Genomic DNA, 13,603 nt, shown 5'->3' on the forward strand with positions numbered 1-13,603 from the left:
TTAAATAATCTTTCTTTATCTATTAATTGTTTGCAGCCCCAGGGGGCAGGCTACCTCTGTAATTGCTAAGGGATAGTCTACAAGGAAAGATTGTGGATAGCTCAACTAATTTTAATAAAATGGAAATTGTTATTTGATATGTAACTATATCCACACATTGAGTCAGTCATAACAGCTGAACACCATTGTGCTGCAATTTGAGAGCATGTGGAAATTAGTTAGGTAGCAGAAAAGTTTAAACAGTAAGCTTTAAGTGATAAATGGTTGCAAAAGATTGCAACTATTTTAAATAGTTTGCTAAAAGTAGTGGATAGATAGTGAAAATAGTTATCTAGCTAAAAGCAATTGATAAACAGTTGAAAGAGGATATGTATAAATGCTTGAAACATCCAGGTTTTTGTATGAATTTTATGAAAAACTGATCAAACCAGCATAAAAGTTTACAACTCAACTGGATGAAAAAAGTGGTGATGATGAAGGGGAACTTTAATTCATGGAGAAAAAAAACAGCTTGGGAATGACTATACTAAGTTATTTATGGCAGGGAGATGGTGCAGAATTCAATAAAAAATGTTACTATTGTTTTCATGTTTGTCACAATTAAATAACATGTCAGTACATAGTTGTTTGCCATGGAGACCTGTAGCACAGGAATGAGCTATGTCAGGCTGTGGTCATGTAGACACTACTTGTTAGTAGGATCAGTTCATTGTTGGTTTTGGTCTTTTCTTGGGATTTGTTGACAATGAGAAAATGTAGAATATCACCTGGTTTATCCTTTAAGCTTATGTCTTTGTTTTCCTCTTCCCATTTGTCTGTAACTGGTGTTTGTCTGTTTGTTTTTCTTCCTCTCTCTCAGTCTCCAAACACCGCTTTGCCCGAAGGACAGAGGTGGGTGGGCTGTCAGGGTTCACAACCTCACCTGAGACGTTACCCTTGTGGGGTGTGGACTCTCTTCCATGTTCTCACTGTCCAGGCCAAGAACGTGGGAGGCACCGGTACGCACACCCACACACACACAGAGTTTGTATTGCTGTGAATGAAAAGGGGCATTGAAAGTTCACAATGACGGTTGGACTGAGGATGAGGGCTTTGTGGGGCTTTGTAAACAAATTAGCCCAGGAATGTTTAGTGGACTGCTTTTTTTCACTCTGACATGATTTAACATCTCACAGAGAACAGACTGAAGACACGCACACACACACACACATACACTGTATATGCAGAATTTCATGATGAAGTTCTGACCAGAATTCTTTGAGGTTTTGTAATTTTATCACAGCTAAGATTGAGCCTAATTGTGGCTGTGTGAAGAGGGATTATGTTAGATTAGTGGAATGTGAGTGGTTAATAAAACAGGCAGATGACCAGAGGCTCCACTCCTGGCAGGGACGTTAATCTCCCTTCAACACATACACGCACACGCACACACACACACACACACACACAGAGGTTAATCCCGAGGTTTACGGACCATCATGTGACCTGCAGATGGACTGGCCAAAAGGGGTGTCCATCTGGCCCCCCACAGACCACCATCTTAATGGGTGGATACACACACACACACACACACACACACACACACACACACACACACACACACACACACATACTGTATAGTGTTGGCCATCACATAAATGTCCACTCATTCATGTACACATGCTGCATGGATTATTAAAGGTGTGAACACGTTAGTAAAGGATTAAATGCCGGCCTATAGTTATTTTCATAAAGAGCACATAGACACATACTGCCGGACACACTCCCACTGTCAGTACGTTTCCTCTGTAGGTCCTGCTAAGCCAAGAACAAAAGCAAACAGCTCCAGGAAAATATGTTTGTGGACTGTTGAATTCCTGAGACAACAGCCTGGCCACCATTCACACAGAGGGTTAGCTGTATTTAATCTCCAGATTGGGTTATCCCATTCGCATAGATTATTCATCTCAATATGGGGTTAACCCAGCTCTCTGTGACTCCTGGCCCACATAACCGTGGGAATCCCGGAAGCTGTGGACACACACTGCCATTAGCAAGCTTTCAGGCTACAGCACAGGTTAACAGTACATTTAATGTATAGAAACAATAAGCTTTTCAAGGGGATGAGATTTGGCTTTACATTATGACTGATTTCTACTTATTGAGAGGAGGTAATTGCATTTACACTTCACTGACCTCATGTCATTCCCCTCCAGATCCCCAGGAGGTGCTGAGAGCGATGAGAAGCTATGTCCGCAACTTCTTCGGCTGCAGGCCGTGTGCCGGGCACTTTGAGACAATGGCAAGGGAGAGTATGAACGAGGTGAACACGTTGTCTTCGGCTGTTCTGTGGCTTTGGTCCAGACACAATCGAGTTAACAACAGACTGGCAGGTAGGAGTCTGCACACTCATCTGTAGCTGATTTGCATATCTGTAATATGCAAACCTGTAATCTGTCATTTCAGTTACAGATTGTATGATCTTTTTTTGTCATGGTTTTCTTAAAATTACAGTAAAACAGCTGTTATTAGCATCTTTACTTCCATCATGTGACATTTTCCTGAATTAACTCTGGATGGGATGAATCAAATCCTTTAGGTCTGGTTGGATCATTACAAGTCGGTGTGGCTTAGCAAATATGGAGCGATATGACTCCGTATTGAGATATGAAGATGTTTTTTTTTGTTTTACACCTCTGACGCATAATATCACTCTGGTAGCTACTATGACCCACAGAGTGTCTAGCACATTTATATGATGGGCAGGTTTATCTAGACGCCTGAAATCACATTAGCTTGGATATATTTCAACCCAATTGCCAGAGTAAATGGTAGCCAAGTACATTTCTGCAAAACCACAGATATGTTCGAGCTGTACGTTTCTTTATGTTGCAAATTGTCGTGGAGAATAGTCTTGTTTGGGTTAAATTTTCTATTTCTCTCTCGTTCACACTGCTGTGCTTATGGTCTAGTTAGGATTAGGCACAAAACTACTTGGTTTGGAAAACATCATGGTCTCTTTTGGTTGCCACAAACACGGCTGAAAATGTCCTGAGGTCTCCTTCAAAACACTAGCTTCTGTCACCAAAAGCATGGCTGGAGATCAAAAATATTTGGTTTTGAAAGATCCCCAGTTCTCCTTAAAAATACCTGTGGTGTCACAGATGCTGCAACGCAGACTTGAACTGCAGTCACCCATTTGGCAGCCTTGTCATTTGTTACTCTTCTTCCCACTGTGTGTAACACTCAAAAATGACTTTTGGTGGCATGTACCAGAGATAACTAAATCTGCTTTTTCTTTTATTTCACTGTGTCTGCGAAGGGAAGTGACTAGTTGTGCTTTTGTTTTGAAGACCAAAATGAAGATAAAAACCTTTACAACAACAAGCATGCTATCAAATGAGGTTAACTTGTATATTTTTTTGTGAAACCCTTATACACCATAAAGCAATTCAGCCATGTGGTAGAATTTTCAGTATATTTTGAAGTAAGTGTGATAATGTCTTGATTATTTTTGTACACTGCAAATGAAAAGTACAGCTGAAACAATAAGTCAATGAATTGATAAGGTGATCACCAGAAAATTAAGCTGCAGCTTTTTTGATAGTCACTTAAGCATTTCAATTTTTTAAGCAAAATAATAGTTTCACTGGTTTCAGCTTCAATTCTTCTTTTGTATATTATATCATTGACAAACTTGATATCTGTTGGCCAGATAAAACAGTCGCATTTGAACTATACTCTGACCTTTTTATAGACAAAATTACAAAATCAATTAACTGACTTCTACATTAGACACGATACAAGAGATACAGTATATGATGAAGATCAAGGTTATGAAGCTGATTGAAGTCCATGTCCTTGTGATTCCATGTTAAGCCATCCCTGTCCCTCCTGCTTTTCCCCTCACATCCTTTCCACATTTCTCTTTTCCTTGCCCACCATAGCAAGCCTTGTGATCTTAAGCACAACCTTCCTCAATTTGGGGGTAGATTTTCAATTCCAGTTTCCTTTAATGGTCAGTTAGTCTTTGTAATACAACTAAGAGGGTGAGGGGAGGAGGAAGGATGGATCCTCAGATCAGACACCAGCTGTCACCCCGTCTTAGTCCTCCAAGTATCATCTGCTTCGGCCTCACCCATTTTCTCCTCCTGACCCCCCTCTGCCATCTTCCATCCTTCTCACACCCTTACTTTGAGTCTCACCCACACCCCACTGACCATCAACTATCACCTCACCAGTCATCAACCCTTTTCTATTTATCCCTCTAGACTAATTACCCCAAATCCTGCTCTTGGACCTCTTACTTATAGGTCTGTACCCCAAACTACATGAAATTTCTATCTTTGTAAACTTTGCATATTTACCCAATTATTAACTATTAGTAAGCCATACACAGAAATGAGAATCTTCAGAAAGTACCTTTACTGCATTTTTAGTTTCTCCTCTAATCTTCAGTCCATCCTTCTGTTTTCTTGCTCTGTAAATTAATTTTTCTGTCTTTTTTGACCATGCTGTATCAGCATATTACACTGCATATCAGTCTCAAGAGTATTAAACAGCTCCCAAGCATCCCTCCTCCCTTGTCTGTATTCATATGATTTTATTAGGCGCAGGGCTGTCATTAACAGCCCACTTTGTTAAATCACTATCTTTTGTTTGTGTTGACTGCCCCCTCTTATATCTCAGGGACAGCTTGCGTCCTGAACAGCAGGGGCCAGAAGGACACCCGTCCCTGCGTGTGTCTGCTCCCCAGACACTTAAACACTATTCAACCCGCCACCATCATCCATCCGTCTTCCCTCTCTTCCTCTATTCCTGTGGCAGTCTTTCTCTCTTTCCACTCACCGTCCCCTGGGACTCATATCCTCCGCTTGACAAGTAATAGCACAGCATCCTCGCTGGATGGGTCCCCCAGGAACCAGCCCTCTTTGCCCACACACACACACACACACACACACACACACACACACACACACAATTCCCAAGGTATTGTGTGACAGCAGGTGGCAAACACCACGACACAAGCCACACACGCTTCCTCCATCCTCTCCTCCCCCTCCCTAACACACACACACACACACATACACACACAGCCCCTCCAAGCATGGGTCAAGTTATGGCGTGTGGCAGGGGGAGTTAGTCATGGTGGAGGGTGAGTCGGGGTCCACAGAGGATAAGTTGGGTGAATCAGAAGGAGAGAGAGGGAGGAGTGGAGGGTTTGGCTGTGTTTGTAGCAATGAGTGGCAGCGTCTCCCTGAGGAGAGAACACACCGTCCCTCCATCCACTCAACCCCTCCTCTCCTCTTTGCCTAAAGTGGAGCTCTTTAGCAGGCCTGCCCGCCCCTCCTTTCAGGAGCAGCCATGCATGAAAGAGCAGCTATTTGTAAAGCGGCCGAACAATTAATTTAGCTGGCAACAAAGAGGCCCCAGGGCCCTCGGCCTCCTCGCAGCAGCAGAATTAAGACCGGTGGCAGCTCATTCCTGTTGCTGCTTGTCAACAGGCTGAGACTGATTCACATTTCTACAGACAAAAACAGCTGCTGCAGCAGCCCGGCTGCCTTCAGGACTTCAGGACAGCACTGCTCACAGGGTGTTTGTGTTTTTTATTAACAGTACTAGAGTTTTTAGTATTGATACAGGGGTGGATGACAGTTCCTTCAACTATGACCATGATATCGCATTTTTGTGATAATGATGCTCTTGAAGAAAAAACAAAATGAGAAATGCCTCTTTTGTAATTTTTGAAAATACGTTTGTTTTTTTTGTTTTTTTTATTTTTTATGTAAACGGTTGACTTCCACCGTGCTACACTGGGTATGTCTACCTGAGATGATAAAATTGGTTGGGTGTGACGTCTCCTTCTTGATGTTAGTGTATTCTTGCAATACTGCAATACTACCAGTTTCACTGTAAATCTTTGCTTTCGTAAATGCACTACTTCAATACAAAATTCACTGCCATATAAGGAACTAACCAGCAGCAGTGTTACTTTTGCTGTCAGCCATGCATGTTGCTTCCTGTAAATAGTTATGAAATACTTAGGCCAACATGTCACAATACATTGATATAATGATGTAACATGTTGGTATTACATAAAAATAAACCAGTATCTTTATGAACAATAGGATATGGCACAAAGCATCTTGTGAAATATATTTTTTACAATACAAACCAAAGTTCTCAAATAATACATGTTGTCCAAAAGACATTTGATTTAGTAAATGTGCATTCAAACGGAAATTCCGAGCTTGTGGTTAAAACATGAGTAAGTCATGTACACAATATGCATGGTGTTCAAGTGGTTAAGTTGTGAGAACACTGCTTTTAGGCTAACAATTTAGCAAGCTAGCTAGCTGGCAACATAATGCAGGAAATGCAATGCCATAAGAAAAACTCTACACAACTATAATTACATTATATCAACTGACCATCTACTGAAAAATGAACTTCCATGGCCTCCCCATTTCTGAAAATGTCAACAAACACATAACAACAACAAGGTCATTAATACCACAAGACAGGGCCGTGCTCGTGAACACGGTAAAACAGGTACACATGAATCCAGCAAAAGTAGACCAAAATAAGCAAACCTTTGACTTAAGCCAGAGTATCACAGTATCGTGATTAGAATCAAATGGCTCTTTTTTTAAGTTCGTGGCACATGTTATTTTTGATGTTTGACTTCTGTGATTTTACGGATGACTATTTAGGTGTTTATTGTATTGTGTCGGAAATCTGCCTCGGACTTTTCAGAATTGGAATCTCGTCAACCTTGAAATTTCTGTAATCTTGTATGATGTAATGTGCTCTAATTAACTAATGAGGTAAACTTAACATTCACTACCAGTGTTGGGTACGTGGCAGTTCTAGATTATTTGGAAATGTGTGCACCAGACACATTTGAGTCAGCATCAATAAAAAAAACTAAGGTGCTAGATCTGTCATGCAATAAACAGAATTCCTGGTTTAGGTTTTGTCACGATTATTTAAATGAGCATAAAATGTCTGACATCATCTGCACTCCCCAGCAGCCATGATGTCTCAGTATGCCGTGCAGTGTAGGTGATCCTCACTTACAGAATTAGTGCTGAGGAAGCTAGTTTGACGTGCTGAACAATACATATTTATACCTGATGAATATGTATGCGCGACGGTGATGACATCTCCGTGACAGGCCATTGTGGCAATCTCAATATGGCTGGTATGGCTAAAGTCACCCTGGCCGCAAACGTGGCAAGCTGATTAGAATAAGGGAAGAGATCTGAGGCATCTGGGGTGTGTGTGTGTGCACATGTGTGTGTGTGCACTCACCTGCTGAAATGTATAAAAGCCCCCCCACACACCCGCAGGCTGCAGCCCATCAGGACACAGTAAAATTGATGTATCCTTTATGTAAAGTACTGTATGCAGAGTACATACACACATGCATATGACTGAGATTAATCTTGAGCAGGGGAGAGAAGGAGGAGGGACTGGGGACGGAGGTGGTGGAGGATGTAAATTGACAGTGCTGTAAAGTGACAGACCTGCTGCTGCTCCGCTTTTTCATTTTTTTCTTCACACAGACACACGTACACACACGTACACACACACACACACACACAATGGCCTGTTGGTGACAACAAGCAATCTATTATAGGATGCTGACCTGTGTGTATATGCAGTGTGCAGAGTAAGCCAAGGCAATATATTGATATTATATCATTATATTTTGTATATTGTTATAGCGTGATATGGCTCAAGTGTTGTCTTGTCCTGGTTTTAAGGGCTGGATTACAGTAAAGTGACCTAATTTTCTGAACTCAGCAGAATGTTTTACTTGTTTTAATACTTGCCTTTACCCATTTAGTCTTTGTACCCACATTACTGATGATTATTTATTAAAAATATGAATGTGTTAATATTTTGTTAAAACGTCCTTAAAGTATTGAAGCAATATCGATATTGAGGTATTTGGTCAAAAATACTTTGATATTTGATTTTGTTCATATCACCCAGACCTGTAATAGCCCGCTGGTAATCATGCAATGTAAAAGGGTACCTCATGCTCACCTTGATTAATAAATGGTACATTTATAGTTAAAAAATCACTTTTAACAAACAGTTAACATTATAAACTATTTAATAAGCAGTTATGAAGGTTTATTAACATCAGTTGCATAATGTCATAAGTCATCAGTTGGAACTTTAAACATCTGCTTACAGGGCTCCAGGGTACGACTGTTTTGATCAAACATGCACCCAAAAATCTGTCAAGTGCGACTAAACATTTTCACACCAGTGCGCCTGAGACTTAGAGGTTTACTTTTTAAACAGTTGACATTATCACAATTTCTTGTTGCATTTGATTTGAGTGAAGAAACAAAATGTATTTCCATCGTTTATAATCATTTACATAACGTGTTAAGAAATTAAGTTTAAATGTATTATTGGGTGCACCTAAATGGAAAACTTAGGTGCACTAGTGCAACCACTGTAAAAAAAAAAAAAAAAAAATTAGTCTGGAGCCCTGACTTAATAAATGGTTCATAAAGCATTTCTTTTTTTGTAACAAATTAAATAAATATTAACTTAAGTCTAATAAACTATAAATGTACCATGTATTAATGATGTTTATTATAAAGAGTTACCTTTAGACTCGTGCATGTGTATTATGAATTTTAAAAAATATAAACATACTTGTGGAATGGATTTCAAATCTGACTGACATCTGTAGGACATATTCAGAAAATAATTAAATTGTGTTGGTTTGATCAAGCATTGATGAAGTGCTTGAGAGTAGAGAGAGAGAAGATATTTCTCAATTTCCCCTTGGGGATCAATAAAGTATTTCTGATATATTATCATGTATTGCAATATAGAGTAGTACAAAATATATTGTTTAAAGGCCATATCGCCCAGCCGGAGTGCAGAGTGTGTTGTGTACGAGCCTGTGTTATTGTGGGTTTCCCCATTCCTCAGCCAGTCTGTTTGCGTGGGTGCAGTGTGTGAGTGACGAGGGGCGTTAGTGAGCAGACATGTTAAAGGAGAAAGTTTCTAATTCATTAGCAGGGCAGCTCCCCTCGGAGGGTTCTGCTGCTCTCATGTTCAATTTGGAAATTGGACTCTGCTTTCAAAGGGGTGTGAAGGGACAAGACAGGTGCCCCACAGCACCGAGGTCTGCTGCCTGAAAACAGAAGGTGTGTGTGTGTGTGTCTGTGTGTGTCTGTGTGTCTATGTGTGTGTGGGTAAGCTGTCCACTTTGGCCACATCTATTATCTCACCACCCCTCCCACTGGGACATCCCAGAAGCCCATTGATCATTGTTAGACCCTGTCATACACTCTCTCTCACACACACATATATAAATACACATACACTAACACACAGACACACACACAAATATCAATCCCTAGATTACATGCACACAAACACAGACAGATGATTTACATATACACACTTAAACACATACATACACATATGCATATAGGCACTTAGTTTTTACGAGCACTGTGACAAGATCAAATGGGTTCAACACAGATTGCATCCAGTCCTCAAAGCACTTTACATCCTCGAGTCAGTGCACCAACAAGGAGAATAAAAGAAACAACAATGGGTGAAATAGCTGACTGGGCGCTTTGTGTTGTGTGTGATTCCTGTATGTGGCAATGACTCTGGATCCAGGCAGCATTTTCTGACCTTGTATATCATCTCCTATAAGTTAGGTTACATACTTTACAAAGACTTTGACAAAGCTGTAGTAGTTACGAGGTCTGTTTAGTGAAAAAATGAACTTAAAAAGTAATAATGTACATAAGTATCACAAGTAAAAGTACTTAATGTGCAGAACAACCTCCGATATATAAGACTATTATAAATTGCTCACAGCTAAACTTGTATTATTACCTGTAAGAAGCATTTTAATGCTGTTGTGAGTCCACGTGGTGCTTTGTGGACTTGTAATACTATACAGTGCATTTAGGCAGTTTAATGTGTAGCAGTGCATCATATTATCTGATATAATAATATGTTTTATATACTGCAAAGTAATTATATCTGCCAAATAAATATAGTTGAGTAAAAAGTGCAATATTTCCCTCAGTGTAGTGGAATAGAGGTATAAAATGTCATAAATGGAAATAATCAAGTAATGACACTGTTTGTCAGGGCTCAACACTAACTTTCAAAAGTAGTTGCCAGGAAACCAGATGTCAGTTTTTGGTAGCCAAAACTGAAAATATGGTTGTCATTTTCAGTCATCATATACTGTATTTTGATTAATCAAGACACTATGCAGTTAGTAGCTTGGCTACAACCATTGCCTGTTGGCCTCATGGATCTAATTAAGGAAAAGGTTGGCCCAGAAGACGAAACTAAGTGGGTTTCGTTGGCAAATCAATGCTGCAGAACATGATTGCGTAGTCACATTCACTATGGAGTCACTGAATGCCCAAACAAGACCAGAGTCCACTTTACACAGGTTTTTAAAGCATATGGATGCTAGGATTATGAGTTTAAAAGTTATTGTAATTTTAGAACAATTGCTATTTTTAGCTGCCTGCAGCTGTCTTGGTCTTTGAGGGTTAAATATCACAAATGCAACAACTATTAAACATTTTTTTCTTTTGGGGTGCTTCTCGTTTGCTGTCCCAATTTTTCATTTAATGCTCAAATGGCCAAGAATTGGTTACTATTTTCACGAAATGGTTGCCAAAGCCAACTTGGCAACCGGACCAGGTTGTGTAATTATACTTAGCACTACACCTTTATAAACAAAAAGCAGATTTGTAGAAACAATGCCTAAAGCAATATCACATATCAGTCTGATTGTTTTTAATTCTGCAGCTCTGACAATATGTCATTTTTACAATACAGTGACCCTTCTTCTGTGTTTCTATCTCCGCAGGTGCTTTGAGTGAGGACCCCAACTTCCCGAAGATACAGTGGCCTTCACCAGAGATGTGTCCAGCCTGCCACACAGTGAAGGAAAACGGGGATCACAGGTGGCACAATGAGCAGGTCCTCCCCTTCCTCCTGTCCTATTTCTCATCTGCCAGTATCCTCACAGGTACACACTTTATTTTATGAAGAGATTTCAGAGTTTCTGAGTTGAATTAAGGTTCACCATCGATTCAGATGTACAGATGGGTGACAAATCAAAGGAAAAATCTAAATACATGAGTAGAGAAACAATGAACACTGATGCTTCTATATACTATGAAAATGATGTGAATGACCATAGAAATCATGTACATGTGTCTTTCTTCTCCTCGGCCTGTCAGAGTATCTCGAAGATGAAAGCCAGGTTCTGGCAAAGCAGAGGGAGAAACATGAGAGTGAGCAGCAAGCTATAGAAGCTCAGAAACATGGAGAGAGGAAAGCCAGGGAGGCTTTGGACTCCATGAGACTCCTTCCACCATCGCAAACCACCGAGCAAGAAGAGGAGGAGGAGGAGGAGGAGGAGGAAGAGGAAGCAATGGCAGATGAAGAGGAGGAAGGGGGGGAAGGAGTAGCAGCAGCAGAAGAAGAGATCGGGGGTAAGACGTCCGAGCCGACCCCCTGGGCCAAACCTGAAATGGAGGTGGGTCGAGGCCGGCGGCGGGCCCATGGGAGGCCGAGCATCGTGGGGATGAGGATGCGAGAGCTGCAGGAGGACATCGTGGATCTCGACTCGTTCGTCAACCAGCACTACAAGGCCAAGGCGCTGCAGCTGGCCGCCTCCAGCCGGGTCAAACAACGAACCCTGCAGAGGAAGGAGGAGCAAGAGCCCGCGCCCGTGTTTGGCCTTGGCATGGAGCTGGACGCAGGGCTCGGGATGGTGGGCCTGCAGCCTATAGAAGCAGACTTTGAGCTGGATGCGGGGCAGCAGAGGAAGTGGCTGCAGAGGCGAGAGCTGGCAGGCCGGTACTTTAATGAGGAGGCCGAGTTGAGCCACAGAGGACGCTGGATGTCTGTGCTGAGCATCGGATTCTCCAAGGTGGACATCAGCCTGTGTGTCATTCTTTACCTCATGTCCTCCATGTGTCTTCTCGCCATGTTCCTTTTCTTCAAAAACCGCCACAAGCTACGGCGACCTAAATTAGCCCTGCCCTGAACCAAACTGCATCCAAATTATACCTGAGTCAGCTATGATTAACTTTCATTAGGTTCACATAGGCTAAGGTTGGGGTTAGTGTAAGGGGATGGGTGAAGATTAGAGCCATCTTAGGTGGTCCACTTAACTGCTACCTACAGCCAGAGCAGGCAGCAGCACTCGTGGATGTGTTGTGTCTAACTGGAGAGGAGGAGAAGGGAAAATTACCCTCAAAATCTTTGAAAATTAATCTGGCCTCCAGAGTTTATCAGGCAGCAACTGTGGAAAATCTGTTCATATAGATATATTTATGTATATTTCCGTTTCTGTTTAGGGTTTGTGCCTGAGTTAAAGACATTCAATTGAGCTTTTGATTCCGTATGACCACTTATGAAGGATGAAATTAAACCCAATATTTTTTTTAAAAGCGACTAATTTTGCGAGTGATTTTGTCACTTTCTTACATTTGTAACAGCCAATTGTGATTTCTTTTATTTTTTTAATATCTCACAGTCAGACGAAGACCTCCCACTGTACGTCCCTGTGTACTATGACCAAAAACATTTAATTTTGTCCCAATTTTTATATATTTATACGTTTGAATATTTTAATCATTTGAACAAAATACTCAAATAGATGATTCTTAAGTGATTTTCTTTTTTTTTTCTTTGTTTAATATCTTACATTTCCCTCCAGTCAGGTAGGAGAGTTTTGTGTTTATTTTGAACTCTGAATTTCATTTAATGATCAGAAGGTTAAAAAAGTTCCCGGAATACTTTTTGGTTTTCTACAGTTTGTTGACTGTTGCATCATTTTGTTTAATACTGTGACTAACTTTCACCAGATTAGCCCTTTGTTGATCAGCTCCTTAGAGGTGACGTACTGTACGTTACACCGAGCGTTATGTCACGTCTTTGAAAATTACACCACACTGCTGAGTCCACAGAAAAACCATTCAGGTTGTTTATGAAGTGTTGTGGAGCGACGCATATGTTCACACTGGACGAGGTTTTAGAATAAGCAGGATTTGTTTTTGGCTTGTGTCCACGATGTAAAGCTGCGGCTGGTCATCTCAAAAACACTGTGTTTTTTCTGTTTTCTTCTTTGCTTCGGAATCAATAAAATTATTTTTGATAAGGACTCTTTGCCTTTTCATTACTTGATCTGTCACTTGTTGAGGTAAAGACCTACCAATCACACTTTCTTTTTACCGTATAACATGAATTTACAGAGAAGGGGTGACGCTCAATGCCATCTCTTATTGTCTCAGATGTCAAAATATGTTTACAGGAGAGTCTGTAGTCAGATGTTTTGAAAAACACTTCCTGTGTTTTTTCTGTTTTGTTTTGACCAAGACTACCAGAACACAAGGCAAGGAGGAGCAGGGGTGTTACATGTAGAAACGGGGGGTTACAACATCCAAGGTTGAAGGAAAAAGCCTGTTGCCATCTGCTGTGCAGCGCAAGCTAAATCCTAACAATTTCATTGGGATTATAGCAAGTGAGTAATCCAGCTTTCCTTTAGGACTAGAGGGGAGAGATTACCCTTGAGGATTAGCTCCCCGCAGAT

The 13,603-nt window shown here is 40.9% G+C and overlaps 1 protein-coding gene across 1 annotated transcript in view; it reads left to right on the forward strand.

The window, feature by feature from the left end:
* The window catches only part of qsox1 (quiescin Q6 sulfhydryl oxidase 1), a 31,394-nt gene extending 18,220 nt beyond the window's left edge, over window positions 1–13,174 (forward strand). The window contains exons 10-13 of the mRNA XM_073476906.1: window positions 860–998; window positions 2,196–2,372; window positions 10,868–11,029; window positions 11,244–13,174. Coding sequence (XP_073333007.1) covers window positions 860–998; window positions 2,196–2,372; window positions 10,868–11,029; window positions 11,244–12,055 — 1,290 coding nt within the window. The 3' untranslated portion in view covers window positions 12,056–13,174. The remainder of the gene's footprint in view (window positions 1–859; window positions 999–2,195; window positions 2,373–10,867; window positions 11,030–11,243) is intronic.
* The last annotated feature ends 429 nt before the right edge of the window (window positions 13,175–13,603 follow it).

The sequence above is a fragment of the Pagrus major genome, chromosome 11 (genome assembly GCF_040436345.1).
Source record: "Pagrus major chromosome 11, Pma_NU_1.0".
Lineage (NCBI taxonomy): Eukaryota > Metazoa > Chordata > Actinopteri > Spariformes > Sparidae > Pagrus > Pagrus major.